We start from the raw sequence: 22,711 nt of genomic DNA, 5'->3' as shown, positions 1-22,711 counted from the left end.
CAGAGAAATTTCATCCAGCAAGGAATTATGTGTAGGCAGCATATTCCTGGGAGGAGTAAGGTGTCTTTTGGACATGGAACACATCTTAGTTTGCTTTAAGTTTCTACAAGTAGATACCTGATTCTGGATAATGTATTAAAAATAGGTTTATTGATCTTACAGTTTTAAAAGCTGAAAAATCCATGATCAGCTGGCCCTCATCAGTGGGCTGTGGTGGGAGTCTTCCAACGATGCCACTACATGGCAATAGCATTTCACGTAGGAATATGGAAAGACAGCACATGCTAAAGGGACTGGCTCACACTTCTAAAAATTAGCTGTCAATCTTTTTTAATTTTGGTACTGGGGATCGAACTCGGGTCCTTGCACTTGCGCAGCAGATGGCCAAACCACTGAGCTAAATCCCCGGCCCCCTAGCTGTCAATCTTAAGAGAATTATTCTAAGGCCAGAGATTTAGCTCAGCCTGCCTCGAAAGCACAAGGTCCCAAGTTTGATCCCTGGTACCAAAAATAAAAATAACAAAATAAAACCCTAAAAAGTAATAAACAAAAATAAAAAATAAAAAAAGGAAAGAGAATTATTCTACTTCTGTGAGACCTACTCCACTCTAAAAACACAGCACTAATCCCTTCACAGGACAATTATGCCTCAGTCACCTCCCACTAATCCACCGTGCTTAAAGTTTCCACCACCTCAATACCACCACACAGGAGACCAATTGTCCAGCATATGAACCTTTGGTGAACTGACCATATCCAAACTCTAAAGCATTCTGTCCCTGCCCTCCAAGGTTCATGTCCTGCTTACAATGCAAAATGCATTCATTCCATGCTTACAGTCCCAGAGGCTTACCTCATTCCAGTTGACTCAAAAGTGCAAAGTCTAAAGCCCACTGGAAATGAAAGGCAAATAACTTTCAGCTGTGCACATGTAAATAAAGAACTAGTAGCATGGTTTCAAGATACAGCCAGCTAAAACAGACTCAGGGTAAATATTTCTATTTTTAAAAGGAGGAATATCCAAGTAGAAAGAGATCACAGGCCCTAAGGAAGTCTCAAATGCAGCATGGGAGACACTAATAAATTAAAATGCCAAGTCCAGCATCCTGTGCAGGAGGCGGCGAGTAGTGGCCCCCATGGCCTCCAACCATCCTCATCCCTATGGCTTTGCTGGCTGCAGCCCATATGTGTTGCTTTGAGTTGTTATACCAGACAGCTTGCTATTGGCTTTCCCAAACTGGGGCTGACACAGCTGGCAGCAGCGTAATTCTGGGGTCTCAAGAGGAGTGGTCCCAGCCTCACATCCTCACTAAGCATTTTAGTGAGATATCTATACAGTGGCTCCACCCCAGCAGCAAGGCCTCACAGACTTTCCATTGCAGGTCATGGAGTTGTAGCTTTGGGTACTGTATATGGTCCCTGTCCCATTCCTCTCTGGTACTCTTCCCCTGCTCTGCTCCCTGGCCACCATGAACTAAGCAGCTTTACTCCAACACACCTTTCCCCCATGATACTCCTGCCTGGGAGCCAGCAGACTACAGACTAAATGCCCTCAAAACATGCACTAAATTAAGCCTTTCCTCCTTAAGTTGTGTGTGTCAGGCATCGTGTCTTGGTTATAGGAAAGCTATACAATCACTTAACCAAACTCTACAAAGTTCTAGCTTCTTCCTAGTCTCTTTATTATTTGACCCCCTCACCAGAATCACTTATAATGCTCATTTTATAGCAATACAGGGTTTTCTAAATTGTTCCTCTAAACTCTTCCAACTATTGACTGTTAGCTAGTTCCAAAGTCACTTCTACATTTTCGAGTATCATTATAGCAACAACCCTTCTCTTGATACCAATTTTCTGTCTCAGTATGTGTTGTATTACTATAACAAAATAGCCAACAATGGTTAATATATAAATCAAATAAGTTTATTTAGCTCAAAGTTTTGAAGGCTGAAAATTCATCATCAGGTAGCTCTCTCTCTGGTTTGCCTCTGGTGAGGGCCTTCTAGCTATGTCACAACATAGCAGTGGCATGACAAAGCAAGAGCACTTGTGAGAGAGGTTGCATAGCAAGAGAGAAAGCAAGAGAATAGAGAGGGGTTAGACTCACTCTTTTATCACAACCCACTATCACTCTCCAGGGAATTAATCCACTCTCCCGGAGGCCTAATTCACTCCAAAGGACCAAAACTAATCTCTTCACAAAGACCACCATGACCCTGTCACCTTCCCCTAGACTCCACCTCTTCACTGCTCCTCCACACTGGGGGGGCCAAGCTTTCAGCACGTGAACCTTTGGTGAACAAACCATGGCAGAAAGACATTACTAAAATTACCCTCTCTCAGGGCTAGGGATTTAGCTCAGTGGTGCAGCAGCCTGCTTCGCAAGCACAAGGTCCTGAGTTTGATCCCCAGTACCAAAAGAAAGAAGTAGCTAGTAAAATTACCCTCTCTCTGCCTGGCCTCACCCACCACAACTGACATCAAACATGTAGATCCAGTATGGATAAGGGAGAAGGAGGTCCCTGAGGCTATTGTGGTGGTTTTCTCGTTTGTTTGTTTTTAATGGAACCTGGCTCAAATCTGCCAAATTCTACAGAGGCAGAACATGAAACTATGAAAGGGAAAGTGCAAGAGAATTGGGAGCTGGTGGAGATGACATCAACAGTAGGGAAACTGTCTTCCTGAATGGACACCTTCCTGCACAGTGAGGCGCAGAGAGTGACAGGGCTACCTGAGGGCTGCACAGGACAGAGTGATGAGCTTTGTCAAGGGCACAGAGTATAGTTAACAAACCCAATGTACTATAAACAATTATTCTAGCACGATCTGATTTATCTAGATTATGTCACTATTTGAAGGAAACCCTACCATCATTATTTGAAGAAAACTCCAGCCATGATATTAGTAAATTTTTGTCATATCCTACTGAAAGAAAAGGGAAGATAGATAGAAAGATTGATTGATTTCCACAATACTGTAAGTTCTCACTGAAACCAAACATATAAACAAATGTTCTTATTTTAAATTGCTTGATAATATTATAAGAATCTTTTTTAAAAATTAAGATTCAAATAAGGTCCATTATTTGCAAATTACAGAGGTGCTTTCTTTCTTAATATTAGGTTTGAAATACAATTAACATAGCATAAGTCCGCCCATTTGAGAGTGTACTTCAAAGGTTTTCAGTTTGTGAACAGAGTTCACCATGATATTCCCCTTTCCTCCTAACAACAGCAACCTCAGCCCTGCATACCCATGACACTGTCTGTGCCCACAGATAAGCTATTTGTGGCCATGTCATATGAATGGAATCATGAGGCAGCCCCAGAGAGCAGGGAGTGTGACAGACAGGAACCATGTATATAATCAGTGTCTGTAGATCAGAGTCACTTGACAAGGCTGATTGAGAATGCCAAGGAAGTGCCAATACCCACAGTGTGGGAGGCAGCTGACTAGGCAGACCCAACCCTGAGGTCCATCTCTCTGTCCACAGCCCAGGACTCTGCCAGGCCAATCTGTACCACACATACGGGGAAGATGCAAGGCAGCCTCGTCCATGTGAGGGGCACCAATGTGGGGGTCTACACCTTCCTGGGAATTCCCTTTGCCAAGTCAACTATAGGACCACTGTGGTCTGCGGTTTGCACCTCCTGAGATCCCTGAACCCTGGAGTGGTGTGAAGGATGGGACCTCCCACCCTGCCATGTAAGCTCTCTGGGGAGCAGGGGAAACTCACACCCTGGGGAAGGGGCGGGTACTCTGAGCTCTGGGCCAAGTTACAGTGCTTCTTACACTTAAACCGTACAGCCAGTTTTCATCTGCACTGGGGGGATTCACAATGAGGGTGCCGAGGCTCAGACAGTGGAGAAACTATGCCAGGCTTTTCACTCAGGGCTTGTCACCCAGAGGGCATTAGTTCCAAGTCCTCAAGAATAGAGCAGAGGGGGCCGAGGATTTAGCTCAGTGGTTCCGCTGCCTGCCTCACAAGCACAAGGTCCCGAGTTCGATCCCCAGTACAAAAAAGAATAGAGCATGGGCCGGGGATTTACCTCAGTGGTTTCATCGCCTGCTGCACAAGCACAAGGACCCAAGTTCGATCCCTGATACCAAAAAACAAAACAAAACAAAAAAAAGAATAGAGCAGAGGCATATTTGTTCCCAGACTTAGGTTATGCCATAGAGGAAGGGTCTCTAGGAGAGAGTCAGGTTGGCTCTATGAACTTGTAAGATGATTTGACTCCAGCAGCAAATACTGCAGATCCCTGAGGAGTGGAACAGTGGTAGCTTCTAGGAAACCCCACCCTCCACAGTCTCTGTGTCAATATCATGATAGGGCAAGGTGCCATTGCCAAAGAAGTGTGCATAAGCTAATGAACAGAGAGTCTGTGGGAATGATGAGGTTCCCCAAGTCAAGTAAGTGCTGTATGTATCTATGAGAAACTAAGCTCTATTTGTTCGTGCAGCACCTGTGTGGGGATTTCTCTCATGTTCCAGGCCCAAATGGTTACAGGGATAAGTGGTGAATGTCAATATCTACAGCCAATAGTTTCCATAGAGGCTCCCAAGAGTCAGGTTTGGGAAGAGTAGAACCTTAAAGTTGAGCATTCCCCAGAAGTCTGAGCTTCATCCCCACCTTCCCCAGAGTCTGTGGCCTGTTATTTGATGGACAGGAACTGGAGGGAATTATCCTATATAAGTAGCACATCAGGGAGAGCGGGGAATGAAGATGGGTGGACACAAATCTAAATCCAGGGTCTGATTTTGACCACTGCTCAGCCACTGGCTGACTGTATGCTATGGTTGGTCACAAGGTGTCTGCAGGACATCACTGCAATGAATACACAGGCTCTGAAGTTGTTGAATCTGACCGTGCCTCCCGTACCTGTATCTGAGAATTGCCTGTACCTCAACATCTACACACTTGCCCATGCCCATGAAGGCTCAAACTTGCCTGTAAGTGTCAAGCTGAGGTCAGCTGAGAGTGGGAGAAAATCTGTTCTACAGAAGATCAGAAGGCTAAGATTAGCCATGGCCCTGGGTAGACCTTCATGAGGAGCCTTTCACCATTAGGTCCCAGAAGTTCTTCTCACCCGACTGGCAGCTGGTCCCTTGGCATTGGAATGTAGTGCTCTGGATGCTCCCAGAAGTCAGAGGCTGTGGGCATTGTGTGTACCCAGGATTCACTCAACTATCTCATAGCTAGGAGATTCAGTTGGTACCCAAGGTCTGCACTCTGAGGTCACCAAGATCACAGCCATTGACTATCTGTTGGTCAAGGGAGAGTGGAGATATCTGATTAATGTTCCTGTGGCACTTTCTGGGAGACACCCTTTTTTCCCCTGTCAGAGGGGTTCTGGGAGTAATGAAGTTTTGATGTATAGAGCTAATTCCCAAGGATGAGAGGCTTTATTTTCCTGATTGAACATGGGTCACTTACCTATGGCTAAATCACCTGCTGGAGTTCTGTTTATGTAGGTAGCTGCACAAGAAAAAATCAGTAGGTAATCTATAGGTAGTCCAGGTGAGACTTGGGCTGGATAGGAGGCACATGGCATCTGTTTCAGTCTCCTCAGGTGATGGTATGGATCCATGGTGGTGCACTAGTTATAGGCATGGCTTCGATGTATAATGGATCCACACTGGCAGCTTCTGAGAATGTGGTGGTGGTCACTATCCAGTATCGTCTGGGTGTCCTGGGATTCTTCAGGTGAGCCTGGGGCTGGGCTGGGAAATGGGGACTTGGCAAAGCCAGGACAGGTGTATAATCCCTGTCCCTGCTACTTTTCAGCACCGGAGATCACCCTACCACTGGCAACTGGGGCTACTTGGTCCAAGTGGCCGCCCTGCGCTGGGTACAGCAGAATGTCGCCTACTTCAGAGGCAACCCTGACTGTGTCACCATTTTTGGCTCATCAGCAGGTGGCACAAGTGCATCCTCCCACATCTTGTCCCTCATGTCCCGAGGACTCTTCCATGGTGCCATCATGGAGAGTGGGGTGGCTTTACTGCCCAGCCTCATCTCCAGCTCACCTGAGGCCATCTCCACAGTGAGTGCCCTCAACCACCCCAGCCCAGGCTCCCTCCCTCTGCCCTCATCTTCAGAGCCTCTGTCTGTTCTGTCTGCTCTGTCTGTTCAGTGAGGACAAATAGGACAGACAAGGTTTCTTGGAAGTATCTGCCTTCCTGAGAATTACTGAGAGGCTCAAGAGTCAGAACCCACAAACCTCTGCCTCATAGAACAGAAGATAAGTATATTCTGCCACCAGAAAAGCTACACCCTGGAGCCTTCATCATGGGCAGAACCATATAAGTGTGTGAGATGGTCCCTCTGGCTGAGACCTCTGAGTTCCAGGGAAGTTGAGACAATTTCACACCTGTAGGACTCTGCTCAGTGTACTCTGTGAGATTATAGGGTACCTGCATGCAGCTGAGAACTTGGATACACTCTTCTTTCCTGGAATTGCCTTGGACACACTCCTCCCTTTTCTTGAAAGGATGATCCAGACCCTACCTGCCTCTTTACAGAAGGTGGCCAACCTGTCTGGCTGTGGGCAGGCAGACTCAGAGGCCCTGGTGAGGTGCCTGCAGGGCAAGAGTGAAGAGGAAATGCTGGCTGTTACCAAGGTAGAGCTCAATGGTCATGGGTGTGGTAGAATATGGGTGATAGAGTGGAAGACAGTAAGATCTGTGGGCCATTCCTCTTCCTGGGACAGTTTCTCCCTTGGTGTCCTAGAATCCTAAAGAGGAGGTGGAGGCCAATGTGTTAAGCCTAGCGTAGGCTCTCCTCAGGTTGGTGTGAACATCCTGGGGTGGACCAGAAAAGAGTGGAAGGCTCTTAGCAGGCATCAAAAAAGATGTCTGAAAGCAGACTTTGATCCCTAACTTTCCCCTTTCAGGCCTTCCAGATCATCCCTGGTGTAGTGGATGGGGCCTTCCTGTCCAGACACCCCCAAGAGCTGCTGGCCTCTGCTAATTTTCAACCTGTCCCCAGCATCATTGGTGTCAACAGTGATGAATATGCCTTTATAATCCCCTTGGTGAAGCCCAGTTCCAAGTCCTTGATGTCTAGGGAGTCTCTGTAGGAGCTCCAGGCCAAGCTGAACTACAACATAAACTCTCCTCCTGCCACCCAGATTGTGAGACCGATTAATACCCAAAAGGAAACTGACAGAGAAACTGTGCAGAATGCTCTGCAGAGAAGGTCAGCACAAATGGTGAGGCTCCTGGGATACCACAAAAACTGAAGAAGGACGTACCTAGATATCCTGCTCATGGAGTAACCACCAAGAACAAAGGCTGGGGGGAAGGGGGTCACTCCAGAGCTTGACCAGTTCTCCTATTCCCAGTCCTACCCCAAGCCCCATCTCCCTACCCTAAGACTACTGTCTCCCTCCCTTTGAGCATGCCTAACCTGACTGTCCAGATAACTCTGGGCCAGATGTTGCCTGCTGGGTTTGGTGACCTGTCGATGGAAGAATATATAAGCAACAATGAGGACCCCCCAGATCCTCTGAGCCCAATTCCAAAACACGATGAAGGACTTCATGTTCATGATCCCTGCACTCCAAGTAGCACATTCTCAGTATGAGTACATCTGTAACTAAGCCCAGACTGCCTTGAGGGCAGCAGAATGGTGGATCTCCAGTGACATCTGAGGTGTCCAGTCCCCTACCCATGTGTTAATTGTGCTTCTGATGCCCAGTAGTTGATGGCCCTCAGATCAGTAAATTTTCATACCTAGCTCCCATTTTACAGATGAAGAAGTTGAGGTTAGTGATACTCAGTGATTTGCCCAAACCACACAGCTAAGAGGGCCACAGTCATGACTTTCTTTGACCCTCTTTCATCCCTGAGCTCCCTGCCTCATGCTCCAGACTCCAGCAAGCTTCAGATCTAGCTATCGTGTCACCAAGGGTGAGGCAGAAGAGCTCAGGTAACCATGTTGCAACCTGTATTGGCCCTCGGGTTCCCATGCCTCTGTTTACTTCTGTGAGTTCCAGCATCAACCCAACTTTTTCAGACATCGAGCCACCCCATGTGAAGCCAGACCATGGTGATGAGAATGTCTTTGTCTTCAAATCCTTCTTCTCGGGCCACCAAGGTGAGACTTCCTTAATCTCCAGGAGCAAAGATGGATCTCTGGATGGGTCCCTTGGAAGCAGCTGCCCTCACTGTCTACATCAGTGGTGGTGAACCTATGACACATGTGTTATTTGCTTTTTTCTTTTAAGGCAAAAGATGTTAATGTAAGAGTTGTTTTTTTCTAAACTAAAACATCAGTACTCAGGTTTAATTGCAGTGCTGGCACTTCGTGAAAAATAAGTTGGTTTGGGGCTGCAGTTTGGGCACTCATCTCTAAAACGATCACCATCACTGCTCTAAATGATGAAACTGAAGCTCATGGAGAATGGGATCATTCTCCATCATCTTGCAGCTCAAAAGTCTGTCTTGAGATTAGAATCCAAGCCCTTCCTTCCACTCCAACTTGTGTTCCTTCCACCTGCCCCTACCCTGACCATGGTATATAGCATGGGTGCATGGAGAGAGGGAGAGTATTTTAAAGACGTAATTGTTTCTCAAATGATTTCCCAGTGACAGAAGAAAGAAGGAGCCTTCTGGAATCAGCCCAAAGTTGATTCAACTAGAGGCTGGGATGAGTGAGGGCAGGTTGGGCAAGGAGATGGCCTGGTTCCTGGGAAGGGCTGGGGAGGAAAGGGATCAAGCCTGGGGTCCAGGGTCAGGCTGCAGCTGGGCGGCGAGTGTGGCCCATGAATGGGCAGTGGGATGGGGGTTGAGCAGGACCTAGGTTGTTGCCTTCTTCCTTTCTGAAGTTGAACTCACTGAGGAGGAGGAGCTGCTGAGCAGGAGAATGATGAAGTATTGGGCCAACTTTGCTCGATATGGGTGAGACAATGCACCCACCTCAACCTCCTCAGTGCGTATGAACCCATCTGGTGCTCCTTTTGTCTGCAGCGATCTCATTAACGTACATGTGTCTTTAATAACATGATAACACCCTCTGAACTCCAGGCCCCATCTGGACATGGGGGTGCCAGTCATTCACCCTCTCCTAGTGACTTGGAAAGTGGGCCACAGTACTGTTGTGCAGTCACATCTTGCCTCTGAGAAGAAAATAGGCACTTTTCTCTGCTCCACCAGGAGGGCACACTGGTGGGAGGCCCTTGCTTTCCGATATCAGGAAACCTCTTCATCACCCAGGCACCCCTGGTCAGCTTGGCTACCTGGTCTGAACCAAATCAGGCCAGTGTGGACTCAGGACAGCAGAGCTCAGCCTGATCTCCTCCCCTACTGGGAGGCCATGTCCATAGGGACCCCAGTGGTGAGGACCTACCCCAGGGATCCATGTTTGAGCATGAGGAGCTATACCTGCAGCTGGACATCAAGCCTGCTGTGGGTGGTGCCCTGAAGGCACCCAGGTTGAATTTCTGAATGGAGACCCTGCCCCAGAAGATCCAGGAGCTAAAGCAGGCTGAGGAGAAGCACACAGAGCTGTAGCTCCCTGTATGAGGAGGTATAGTGGGTTTGAGTGCAAGTGGGATCTGCCTGTAGTGCCACACACCCACCAAGGACCTCAGGTTGACTTCATAGTCACATAGCCACTCACTTACTCTTCATCCATCCATTCAGTCAATACTTATGAAGAAACCACTGTGTGTTTATTGCCAAACCTGGCATGGCTCCCTCTTCTTACACATACTCAGTACATTACCCAGGGAGCTATGGATGGGTAAGTTCCAGTAGACACTCACCTTCCTCCACATCCCACTGGGCCTGTCTTTCTCTCCATTCCCCTGTCTCTTCCCCCTCTCAGCCCCATACTCTCTGCACATTGAGAAATATCTTTTGGCAAGTGTTGACCTGGGTGTCAGAATCCAAACATCCGCCTCTCAGCAGATCCTCCACATTCTCAGATTTGTACAAAGTTCAATAGAAAACCTGGATACCAGAAGCCCCATTATCTTAGTCTCTTCAGGATGCTGTTACAAAAGTAGCATAACCTGGTTGGCTTATACACCACAAAGTTGGTTGTCAACAGTTCTGGAGTTTAAGAAGTCCAGGATCAAGGAGCCAGATAATTTGGTAGCTGGTTAGGACTTATTCTCTGGTTTATAGTTGAAAATTTCCTTTTGTGCTCATATCAAAGCAGAGACAAACAAACTTCCACAGGCAAAACTTGCAAAAGCATTATATTAATCTATCCCTTTCACTAAAATAAATACCTGAATCTAGTACTTATAAAGAGAAGAGCTTTATTTAGCTCACAGTTTTAAAGGCTGAAAGACCAAGATTGAGTTCTGTCATCTGTTTGCCCTGGACTGCCTCACAACACAGCAGTGAAGCCGGAAGGTAAATGGCCAACTGCAGGAAAAAGCTCACAGGATGGCCTTGCTTTATAGCAATCTACACTCGAGGCTGGGGATGTAGCTCAGTGGTGTTGAGCCTGCCTGGAAAACACAAGGTCCTGAGTTCGATCCCTGGTTCCACAAAAAAATAAACTCCACAACTATGTATTCCATGAGAATTGCATTAATCCCTGTCAGGAGCAATGACACCAACCATTACCTCCCAATAGGCCTCACCTCCTGAAGATTCAACCACCCTATCACCATAACACTGAAGACCAAGCTTCTAGCACATGAACCTTTGGGGTCAAATATTATCCATGTCAGAGCAGACACAAATCCCAGTCTACCACTGGCATTACGACAATCTACACATTCATTCGTCTATATCCCCAAAAGGTAACTGGTCCATTCTGTGAGAAGCAGGACTAGACATATCCATTGGCCCCTGGAACCTGTGTCAGTCAGGAAGTGGCTCCTCAGCAATCTGTCTCCTGATGTTTGTCCCTAGACTCTGTGGCCTACATGATCATTGCACATCTGTGACAGAGCTTATCTGTGAGATCTTTCTTGGAAGTGGGATTGGGAGTCAAGAAGATACAGACACATCTTCAGAATATTCCTGTCCCTGTCTCTCTGAAGGATTTTCCACCAGGAAATTCCACCAGGAATTTTCCAGTCTTTCAGAATTCTCCTTACACCTCCTGAGCCCCCTGACCATTCCCACTGACCATGGGTGTCCACTTAATTCATATTCCTTCTCACCTCATTGTTGTTCCTAAACTTTCTCCCCTCCTCCCCTTACAAAAACCCACTCATATTTTATCTCACTGTACATTATGCTCAATTTCCCCTTTTGTTTCCTCAAAGAATTTTTCTGTCTGTCATTAAGAAGCTGTATCTTTGGCCCAAGAGACCTTAAGATTCCCCTCCTTTCCCTACCTCTGACCAATTTGCTCTCCTATAACACCAGTTTTCCCAGGAGGACAGCCCCTCTTCTTTCATCCACTGCTTTTTTTTTTTTTTTTTTTGGTACCCGGGATCAAACTCAGGTCCTTGTGCTTGCACAGCAGGTAGCGAAACCACTGAGCTAAATCCCTGGCCCTTGGCTACTTTTAATAAAGCTGCTCTGAACATTTCCATTTCCATGTCTTTGTTTGGACACATGCTCTCATTTCTTTGAGATAAAGACCTGAGAGGGAAATTGCTCAGTCAGTATGTGTACCTTTTAAGAAAAATGCCAAACTACCTTCCAAAATGATTACACAATTTACAACCCCACCAGCCATACATGACATTGAGTTACTCTGTACCTTCAATAAGACTTGGACTTACAGGCCTTAAATCTGATTCCATTGAATAGATGTATAATGAGATCTCTTTGCAGATGTTTCCCTATACTTTTAAACTCTGCTTCCATCTTTTTTTGCATTTAGATAGATTTATATAAAGATAAACACATAAACACAGAGACACTCCTGAGACTCTTCTTTCCTTCATTCTGCATTTTCACTATTAACTTGGTCAACAAAAGTGCCAGGGACCTCCTAATGATGGTGCAGTAGTGGAGAGCACATAAGGACCTTCACCCCAGCAGTGGTGGACAGCAAACCCAGATTAGGAAGAAGCACTGTGTTTTCCAGTTAACATAAGGAGCTTGGACCATGAGCCTGAGCTGGAAGGAGCTGAGGATCTCTTAGCACCAACAACCTAGAAATTAATCAGCTCAGAAAATTAGGAGCAGAGAAAGCATCTGCCCAGGCAGGGGCTGGGACCATGACTTGGGCACAGTGCCTTGGATGACAGAAATTGAGTCAACAACGGGCCTTGCTGATTGGATGAGGGTTAAGGAGGACAGTGGTCTCCACGTGCTGAGCAATCAAACCAAGTTAAATGTTCATTGCTCTTTCCATGGCACTGAGAAGGGACCCTCACAGCTCTGGGCTGAGAGACCTTGCAGGGCACTGGAATGTAGAGGCCAAGGCCATTTTCAGGGGCACTACAGGCCATCTGAGATGAGCATGACACCCCTTCCTCTGGGTAGTCTGGCTGGGCAGTTGCCCCCAGACCCAGGCTGCTTCCCTCCCCTCCTCCAGCCTCAGGATGCCTCAGAATCCCCTCTAGACCCCTCTTCCTTTCCTGAGGACTGAAGGCCTGAGAGTTAGCTGTCAGTTCCCCAGTGCCAGGCCGGCACACCTTCAATTCATGTTTCTCCTGTTAATAATTGACTATGACCTTGATCTTGGTCACACGATGATGAGGGGACCTGCAGAAATGCCACCACCACATGTGTGTTTTCAAAGGGAGGGGCCCTAAGAGGATGTCAGACTATGGACTATAGAGATAAGAGATTTGAAGGGAACCCAGTCAGCCATGAGTCCAGAAGGCAAGGAAGAGCTTCAGGATGAAGGGCACAGTCACACTACCAGCCTTTGCGCAAGCTCTTGCCTTCACCCCCATCAAAGGTCAATTCCGTCTGGCACAGTGGTGCACTCCTATAATTCCAGCACTTAGGAGGCTTAGGCAAGAGGATTACTGTAAATTCCAGGCCAGCCTGAACTACATAAGGAGACTGTCACAAAAAAAAAGAAAAAAAAAAGGTCAATTCCATTCCATCTATGGGGATCCTCCTTCTGCATCTCCTCAGGCAGCCCTCCTGGGTTCTCCAATTACAGCTTCTTACTCCCTCCTCTTGACCCCCAACAATTTCCTCCAACTTGTGACTGCAAAGTCAGTGGAACATAGTGACTCCACCTTTGAGGAAAACATTTCTTGTTATCTTCCAGGAGCTTCAGAAGTCACTCAATGTGTTAGGATGAGCCCAAAGAGGTCAGGACAGGGGAGAAGCAAGCATGCCCTTCCTGGTGAGCACCAGGAAACTTCCTGGCTAGTATGAGTCTCCTGAAGCTGTTTCCTGGATTGCCTAATCCCTGACTAAGGGGTCCAAACTCCAGCCTGGGCAAGGTCCTGCTCAGAGGCTGCCTTGAGTGAAAGGCACGACAAAGCAGCAGTGAAGAAACAGGCCTGGGAGCAGACCATGAGGTTGAACCAATTTGTTGTACTGCTGGATGCCATAGCTGGGGGACTCCTGCTTCTCTTTGCCCAAGACCTGGGTGAGATTCTTCAGGGGATAACAGGAATCTGGGTCTCATCTGCCAGAGGGAAAGCCTGAGATTATGGGAGGGAAATACGAGGGAGGGGCGAGCTGGTAGAGACGACAGATGACAGTGTGGGAAATATGAGCCCATTCAACACCTCCACCCATGCTAGATACCCGAGGTGGGGACTTGAGACATAGAGAGGGTCAGGGCTGCCAGAGGACACCCAACGTGAAGTCCACAGTCAAGAAACAAAAATGGTGACACTGGGCAGGTCAACAGCTTGAGCACAGGCCAGGTGAGGGTGGCATTTGTAAACTTTTCCTCCTATGTTTGTGATTGGAACTGGTGCTTTCCATGGCTAATAACTATAGCTTGGCTTCCAGGGAAAAGGTGACTTGCTCTGGGCCTGCTGGTCAGTATAGGCCCTTATCAGAAGCTCAGAACAGGCAGGCACCAAGCCTGGTTGCCTCCTTGGCCCTTAATGTTCTCACCTACATGGCTCCTAATGTGGGACCTGATAGCTGCCTTTTCTCCAACTAGTCTGGCCAGAAGGAGCCCATACTCACTGTGCCCTGTGGCCTATTCCCTAGGGCCTTCTTCCCTTATGTGCCATTGTTCTGGCTCTTTGAGAGCACCAGGACCTTCCAGGCAAGAAAATCTGCCTGGACTTACTGATGGCTACATTTAAAATACCATTTTGGGTCAGGGATTCAGCTCAGTGGTTTTACTGCTTGCCTGGCAAGCTAAGGACCCAAGTTCGATCCCCAGTACCAAAAAAAAATGCCATTTTGACTTGGACCCACATTCAGCAAGAGTATAAATTGTTCTTTGATATCTGTGGGAATTGTATCCAAGACCTCCCAGCAATACCCAAATGAGCAGGTGCTCTAGCCCTTTATGTAAAATGGCCAAGTATTTGCCTATAACCTAATCATAATTATATGCTTTGAAAAAAACACTAGATTATTTACAATGCCTAATACCAGGTAAGTGCTATGTCAATAGTTGTTGTACTATATTGTTTAGAGAATAACAACAAGAAAAATGTCTGTAAATGCTCAGTACAAATCCAGGTTTTCTTCAGTGTTCTCAGTCTTCATGGGAGATTGAATCAAGGGATACAGAGCTCACTAACATGGAGGACAACTATAATTGACAAGCCATAAGGGGCTCAGGTGGTGGGCACCACCCAGCCCTGGATTTTCCCCAGGGACATCAAATTCCCCAGGGCCTTAATACACCACCTAGTAACACTTCCCTGGTTTTAATATATTCACAGGATTCACAAGCTCAGTTTCCCCTTCCTGAACACAGTCCCTAACCTCAGCACTAGACACACAGCAATCTCCTTTGTGGGTCAATGGGTTTGGAAATTCTGGGCTTCTCATACAAATAGAATCATGAAGGCAATGGAAGCAAGGGGAACAATGTGGTAGGCTAAAAAGAGTGTGAAAGCCATGTTTGCAGAAAAGGGTCTCTTGACAAGGCTGACTGAGGATAGCAAGGAGGTAGCAACACCCACAGTGAGAGGCAACTGACTGTGCAGACCAAACACTGATGTGCATTTTCCTCCCACAGCCCAGGACTCTGCCAGCCCCATCCGGACCACACTCACTGGGCAGGTGCGGGGCAGCCTTGTCCACGTGAAGGGCATCAATGTGGAGGTCCACTCCTTCCTGGGAATTCCCTTTGCCAAACCACCTATAGGACCACTGCGTTTTGCACCCCCTGAGGCCCCTGAACCCTGGAGTGGTGTGAGGGATGTGACTTCCCACCCTTCCAGGTAAACTTTCCTGGTTGCCTGGGGATATTCAGGCCCTGGGGAGAGGTTGGGTGCTCTTAGCTCTGGGCCAGTCTGCAGTGGTTCTGCCAACTCCTCAGCTGGTTTTCCTATCTGGGAGATTTCCATGATGAACATGCTAAGCCTCCAGAGGATGAAGGAAGAATAATAGGCATCTCTCCCAGCACTTGGGAGGGTGAGGCAGGAGGATTGCCTTGAGTTTGAGGCCAGCCTGGGCTACGTAGTGAGATCCTGTCTCAAAAAAAAAACCCCAGGTATCTGGCTCGGGGTTTGACACCCAGAATGTTATTAGTTCCAGGTGTTGAAGATATGAGCAGAGACATATTTATCCCAGATTTCAGGTTATGCCATGTGTTCTCTGCCACCAGGAAAGGTGTTTCTGGGAGAGGTTCAGGCTGGCTCTAGGACTTGTAAGAGGCCTGGACTCCAGGAGCAGATACTGCAGATGCCTGAGGAGGGCAGCAGTTGTGGCTCCTAATACACCACCTCCACAGTCACTGTGCCAACCAACATGGCCCCATGCCATTGGCCAAGAAACTGGAGACAGTGATAAAACTGAGGTTCCTGGAGAGTCTAGACTTGGAATGAGGAATACTCAACTATGCATTCGTGGGAAACTAACCTCCATTCACATTTGCAACACCTGTGTGAGAGCTCTGCCCCTAGTCTAGCCCCAAATGAGTAGAGGAATAAGTGATGAACATCAACACCTGCAGCCAAAGTTTCCCAAAGAGCTCCTAAGAGTCACAATATCCCAGGTTCATAAGGAATAGGATCTGAGGCCCTCAATAACCTTGAGACCTCTCTGGAAGTCTGGGCTCCATCCCAGCTTTCCTGGTCTCTGCCTTGTGCCTTGGTGGCCAGGGACTTGAGAGGAGGACTATGTGTGAACCGGGAATCTGGGGGAGAAAGGACTGAGGGTGGCTAGGAATGAATCTGCACCCAAAGTCTGGTTTTGACCACTGCACAGCTGCTGAACTAATTGTTGCCATTGTCATCAGATGTCTACAAAATACTGATAGAATGAATACATTAGTACTGAACCTCTTGAATTTGACCCAACCCACCATTCCCATGTCTGAAGATTGCCTTTACCTCAACATCTACACACCTGCCCATGCCCACGAGGGCTCTAACCTGCCTGTGAGTATCAGGCCATTGTTAGCTGGGAGTGGGAGGATATTCGATCTGCAAGATTAGAAGGACCAAGATCAGCCTAGGTCCTGCTGCAATCTGCACCCTGATGAGAAGTCTCTCACTCTCAGGTGGGCATCTGGGCCTTGGACATGGAAACACAGAGGCCTAGCTTCTTCCAGAGGTGAGAGTCCGTGACCATTGGATGGACCTAGGACTCACTCAACTAACTTGTGCACAGGAGACCCATTTGGTCCCCCAAAGATTGCACTTTGAGGTCACCAAATACCTCAACCAATGATTATCTGTTGAGCAAAAACGAATGTAAGACGCTTAAGGTTATGTGAGGATTTCAGAGAGACACTCCTTTTATTTCCACATCTGAGGAGGTCTAGAAATAATGGAGTGAAGTTTTGAGACATTAAGCTGATTCCAAATGATGAGAGACCTTGTTTTCTATCCAACCTAGGGCCCTCACCCATAGCCTAGATCATAGCACCTAGTGGGGTTCTGTATATATGAGTAGCTTCACAGAGATAAAGCAATGTGTAGTCTACAGGTAGCCTAGGTGGGGTTTGGTCTAGGTGGGAGCCACAGGATATCTGTCTTGATCTCCCCAGGTAATGGTAAGGATCCACGGTGGTGGACTACTTACAGGTTCAGTTTCCAAACACGACGGTTCCAGGCTGGCGGCCTTTGAGAGTGTTGTTGTGGTAGCTATCCAGTACCGCCTAGGTATTCTGGGCTTCTTCAGGTAAGCCTGGGGCTAAGCTGGGAAAGGGAGACTGAGGAGAACTAGGACAGGGATGTGACCCCTGTCCCTGCTATTTCTCAGCACTGGAGACCACCATGCCACTGGCAACTGGGGCTACCTAGACCAAGTGGCTGCTCTACACTGGGTACAGCAGAATATCGCTCACTTTGGAGGCAACTCTGACCGCGTCACAATTTTTGGCTCATCAGCAGGTGGCATAAGTGCATCCTCCCACATCTTGGCCCCCATATCCCGAGGACTCTTCCATGGTGCCATCATGGAGAGTGGGGTGGCTTTAATGCCCATCTTCATCTCCAGCTCACCTGAAGCCATCTCCACAGTGAGTGCCCTCAACCACCCCAGCCCAGGCTCCCTTCCTCTTCCCTCATCTTCAGAGCCTCTGGTTCCTCTCTGTTCAGCAAGGACAACAAGGACAGTTAAGGTGCCCTTGAGGATGTTGTGTGACAGACAAAGCTGCTCCCCAGGGCACCCATCATCCACAGAACCATGTAGCAGAAGGAAGGACTCCTCTGGCTGACACCTCTAAGTATCGAAGAAGTCAAACACTTTCACACCTGCATTAAAACACACAGGGTATCCTGTGAGTTTAGGGTACAGATGCACCTAGATGGGGCTTTTGGCATACTCCTTTGCAGGATGAGCCAACTCCTGCGTGGTTCCTTTACAGGTGGTGGCCAACCTGTCTGCCTGTGGGCAGGTAGACTCAGATGCCCTGGTGAGATGCCTGCGGGGCAAGAGTGAAGAGGAGATTCTGACTATAACAAAGGTTGGGCTGAATGATCTTGAGTGAGGATAATAGTATATGGGGCAGGAAGTGCCCTTCAAACTCCTGAGAGAATATCCTCCTCTCCATTCCATGATGTTTGATAGTCTTGGGTGTGAACTTCAGACTAACTTATGTAGTTAGTGCCCAGGCATGGGACCTAATTAGGGAGGGTATTTGGGGATAAGACAGGAAGGAGTATAAGACACCCAAAAGACATCAGAAAATTTCTAGAACCTGACCTTGCTTCCTGACATACATTTTTCCCTCAGGCCTTCAAAATCATCCCTGCTGTAGTGGATGGTGTCTTCCTGCCCAGGCACCCCAAAGAGCTGCTGGCCTCTGGTGATTTTCAACCTGTCCCCAGCATCATTGGTGTTAACAACGATGAGTATGGCTGGAACTTTCCTATGGTGAGGTCCATCTTTCACCCCAGGACTGAGAAACTATGGAAAGATGTTTAATTTCAAGGCTCCAGGCTCATCTACCCCCAATTCAAGATTATTCCCTCCTATCCAGACCTCTGGAATTACTGACACCCAGAAGGAAATGGACAGAGAGACCATGAAGGCTGTTCTGCAGAGGTTGTCAGTAGAGAGGGTGAGGCTCCTGGTGTTCTGCCCCAGTGGACAGGGACCATTTAGATATTCTGGCATGCAGCCACTCCCATAAACAAAGGCTGAACTATGTGCTTGGAGGTCACCCAAGAGCTTGATCATTTCCTGCATTCTCAGGCCCATCTCCCCACCCTGAGGCAGCTTTCTCCCGCCCCAGAGCTATATGACCTGAATCTCCCTGATTCCCCTGGTTCAGATATTGCCTGCTGAGTCTGTTGACCCTATAATAGAGGAATACGTGGGGGACAATGAAGACAGCCAGACTCTTCAAGCCCAATTCAAGGAGTTGATGGGAGATATCTCCGTAGTGATCCCTGCACTCCAAGTAGCACATTTTCAGAGTAAGTACATCTGTTACTGAGGCTTGACTATCTTTGGGGGCAGTTCAGAGCTTTGGGTCTCAGGTGAAGTCTCTCATCTCCATCTCCTGACTCATGTTTTTATCAAACTCTTAAAGAAGGATTCTTAATGTCTCTCATCTCAGTAAATCATGGCTATGCTCAGAGACTGACATCTAACCATTTTACAGTTGAGAAAACTGAGTTAGTGACACTCAATTACTTGGTCACGACACAACTAGGAAGGCCAAGGCCAAGATTTAGCCAAGGCCATTCCTATAGCCCCTATTCTAGCCTGAAGTTTCTCATCCCTTTGTCCAGAACCCAACCAGCTTTGGATCTAGGTATCTTGTCAACAAGAATGAGGCAAAATAGCTCCAGGTAAAGGGCTACATCACAGCCTGTCAATGTCCCCAGGTTCCCACGGCCCTGTCTACTTCTATGAGTTCCAGCATCCACTCAACTTCTTCAAGGATATCAGGCCGCCCCATGTTAAGGCTGACCATGGTGATCAGGTTTTCTTTGTCTTTGGATCCTCCTTCTGGGGTAATCAAAGTAAGTCTTCTTGGACCACAGCTGGGTCCCTGAGGGGTGACTGTCCTCACTGTCCAGATGAGGAAGCTGAGACTCAAAGAGAAGACAGGAGCAGGTGTCCACCATATTATAGTTCAAGTCTGTACCAGGATTCAAACCTGAACCCTTCCACTGCAGTCTGTGCTCCCTCTGTCTGTCCCCACTCCAACTATGGTGTACATCTTGGGTACACGGGGTTGGGCGGTGTCTAAATGCACATTTAATTCTTGAATGACTTCCCGGTGTCAGAGGGAAGAAGGAGACTTCTGGCTGTGGAATGAGCCCTAGGTAAATTCAGCTAGAGGCTGGAATGAGTAAGAGCAGGCTGAGAAAGAGGATGATATATATCCTCAGGTGGATTAGGAGGGTAGGGACCAGATTTTGGGTCCTGGGTCAGGCTGTAGCAGGATGTGAAATTGGAACATGAATGGGCAGTGAGATGAGCAGAATGAGGATCAGGCTGGGACCTGGGCCCTTGTCCTCTTCCTCTCCTGCAGTTGAACTCACTGAGGAAGAGGAGCTGCTGAATAGGAGGATGATGAAGTACTGGGCCAACTTTGCTCGAAATGGGTGAGAGGATGCCCCTCCCTCAACCTTTCTGGGATTTGTGAGCCTATCAGGTGCTCCTCTTATCTGTGGTGACCTCATTAGAATACAGTAAGTCCTTGACTTACAAATGAGTTCAGTTCTGGGGAACTGTTCATAAGATAACAAAGTGAGTCTTGTACAGTACACCTGTGAAAGTTCACGACTCAAATATTCATAAGTCAGAAACTTACTATATATGTGTCCTTCATCACATAATAGTACTCTCCCCAAACCAAGGACAGTCAGAAGGCACCTGTGGGTACTGGTCCCTGGAACTCATCTCCCAATAACCCAGAGAGAGGCTGAAGTGCTGTGGTTCAGTCACAGCCTGTCTCTGAGAAGGAGAGACAAAAGAGATCAAGTTGGCCAGGGATTTAGCTCAGCGGTTTCGCTGCCTGCTGTGCAAGCGCAAGGACCCGAGTTCGATCCCTGGTACCAAAAAAAAAGAGAGAGAGATCAAGTTGCCCTATTCCGTATAGAGGGGATACTGGTAGGAGATCCTTGCTTTCCTATATCAGGAAACAAACCTCCTCCACACAACCCAGACTCCCCTGGCTACCTGACCTGACCCAAATCAGGGCACTGAGGACTGGGGTCTTCAGAGCTCAGAGTAGCCTTCTTTTGCTCCATTGGGAGCGCATGTCTACAGGAACCCCAATGGCGAGGGCCTCCCCCACTGGCCTATGTTGGACCACAAAAAGCTATACCTGAAGCTAGACATCCAACCTACTGTGGGCCATGGCCTGAAGGCCCCGAGGCTGAAGTTCTGGATGGAGACCCTGCCCCAGAAGATCTGGGCGCTAAAGAAGGCTGAAGAGGAGCATGCAGAGCTGTAGCTCCCTGTGTGGGGATGGAGAATAGGACTGAGAGAAAATGGTGTCTGCCTGGAATGTCCCATACCCATTGAAGAGCCTGGCTTGACTCCATGGTTATACAGCTATTCATCCACTCTTCCTCCAGCCAACCAGCCAGTACCTATGAAGAACCCACTGCAAGTGTCCATTACCGAGCTTGCCATAGATTCCCTCTTGTTAGACACTCACTAATCCCCAGAGAGCTATGGATGGGTAAGTCCTAATGGACACCCACCTTCTTCCACACCTCACTGGCTTGGCCTCTCCTCACCTCCTCACCTCTTCTTCTGCCCACCCTCTCTCCTCTTCTCCCAGCCCTACATCCTCTCCACTTTGATAAATGTGCTTTGGCAAGCATTGCTACATGTGGGTGTCAGAAGCCCACATCCACTTCCCAGCAAGACCCCATGTTCTTAGGTCTGTAAGGGGCAAAGAGAAATCAGGGCACCGGAAGCCCCAGTGTCTTAGTCTGTTCAGGATGCTCTCAGTTTTGGAAGCTGCAAAATCCAGAAAGTAGCCAGGAGATTTGGGGTCTGGTGAGGTTTTGCTCTGGGCTCTTCTATGGCACCTTGTCACTATTTCCTCGTATGACAGAAGGGATGATCAAGCTTTCTCTGGCCTCTTTTATATGGGTATCAATCCAATTCTCCTTCCAAAAGCTTCGCTCCTTAATACTGTCACACCAAAGGCTTGGTTTCTATATGTAAACATGGTGGTTGTAAACCTTCACATCACCATTCTTTTTTTTTTTTTTTTGGTACAGGGGATCAAACTTGAGTCCTTGCGCTTGCACAGCAGGCGGTGAAACCACTGAGCTAAATCCCCGGCCCCACACCACCATTCTTAATGTTCCCAGATCTTAACCAGTGAGGGTACAACTAATAAAAGTGTGAAAGTCTTTGGTCCACCTCTTGCCCTTGAAGATTAAATGTCATTTTTTATTAACATGAAACAATCCACTTACTCATCTACTTCTGTTCCAAGGAGGTGTGTGGCCCTATTTTGTAATAATCAAGGGCGAGCTTAGACCCTGAAACCTTGAACCTGGGCCAGCTGGAGTATGTTCAGGAGGCCAGTTTCACAGTCTCCTTGGTGGTGGATCTCCTGAAGTTTGCTCTTTTTCTTGTAGTTTTCAAACGCTATGAGGCCTACAATTGCACAATCAGAGCACATTTGTGAAGGGTTTTGTCTCTGGAGTGTGTCCTAGAAGTGGAAATAGGGAGTCAAGAAGGTCCAGGTATATCTATCAGAAGACATTCCTGTCCCCTGGCTTCTCAAGGGCTTTTCCATCGGAGGAGGTGTCCTCCTGTCTTTCAGAATTCCCCTCACAACCTCCTGGGCTCCCAACCATCCCCTACTCACCATGGGTCTCCAAGTGACTCATTTTCCTTCTCATTTCATTGTTGTCTCTAAATATTTTTTGGCCCCTGTTATGGTTTGGATCTAGATGTCTCCCCCAAAGCCTCATGCAATGGTTGAATCTAGAGTGTGTGGTGCTGAAATTAAGGGTGTGTGATTACTAAACCAGTACACTGATTGGTTTGGCACCACCCTAATTCTGGTTGTCTGAATAAGATAAAAGGGGCAGAAAGACACTGTTAAATTCTCTTGTTGCTTTTGTTGTCTCCTGCCACCATGAACTGATGTCCCTCTGCCACCCTGCCTTGGAGCCAGACGATTATGGATTGAAACTTCTACAAATTGTGAACTAAATAAACCTTTTCCCCTTTAACTTTGGGTATTGTGTATTTTATCTCAGCAATGAGAGAAAAGTACTAACACAGCCCTTCTTGTGTATTTTTT

General features: G+C 47.6%; 1 protein-coding gene and 1 pseudogene across 2 annotated transcripts; both read left to right on the top strand.

Annotated features, from left to right (window-relative positions):
* Positions 1-3,255: 3,255 nt before the first annotated feature.
* LOC101701222 (cocaine esterase-like) lies at positions 3,256-9,516 on the top strand (annotated as a pseudogene).
* Positions 9,517-13,319: 3,803 nt separating this feature from the next.
* LOC101725754 (cocaine esterase) lies at positions 13,320-22,640 on the top strand. Of its 2 annotated transcripts, XM_004843076.4 has the most exons (12): positions 13,320-13,477; positions 15,044-15,248; positions 16,268-16,409; positions 17,021-17,154; positions 17,236-17,494; positions 17,843-17,941; positions 18,211-18,351; positions 18,458-18,538; positions 18,752-18,896; positions 19,311-19,448; positions 19,964-20,036; positions 20,704-22,640. In XM_004843076.4, exons 1-12 carry the CDS (start codon positions 13,402-13,404, stop codon positions 20,888-20,890), a joined length of 1,680 nt encoding a protein of 559 aa, XP_004843133.1. In that variant the 5' UTR covers positions 13,320-13,401; the 3' UTR covers positions 20,891-22,640. The 2 variants fall into 2 exon arrangements, with proteins under 2 accessions (XP_004843133.1, XP_004843134.1); XM_004843077.4 differs by lacking the exon at positions 19,311-19,448.
* Positions 22,641-22,711: the final 71 nt, after the last annotated feature.

Source organism: Heterocephalus glaber, unplaced genomic scaffold (assembly GCF_053883595.1).
Source record: "Heterocephalus glaber isolate CG9 unplaced genomic scaffold, H.glaber_assembly_v1.0 deba00000071, whole genome shotgun sequence".
In the NCBI taxonomy this organism is placed as follows: domain Eukaryota; kingdom Metazoa; phylum Chordata; class Mammalia; order Rodentia; family Bathyergidae; genus Heterocephalus; species Heterocephalus glaber.
This window is presented reverse-complemented; position numbering and strand designations above follow the sequence as displayed.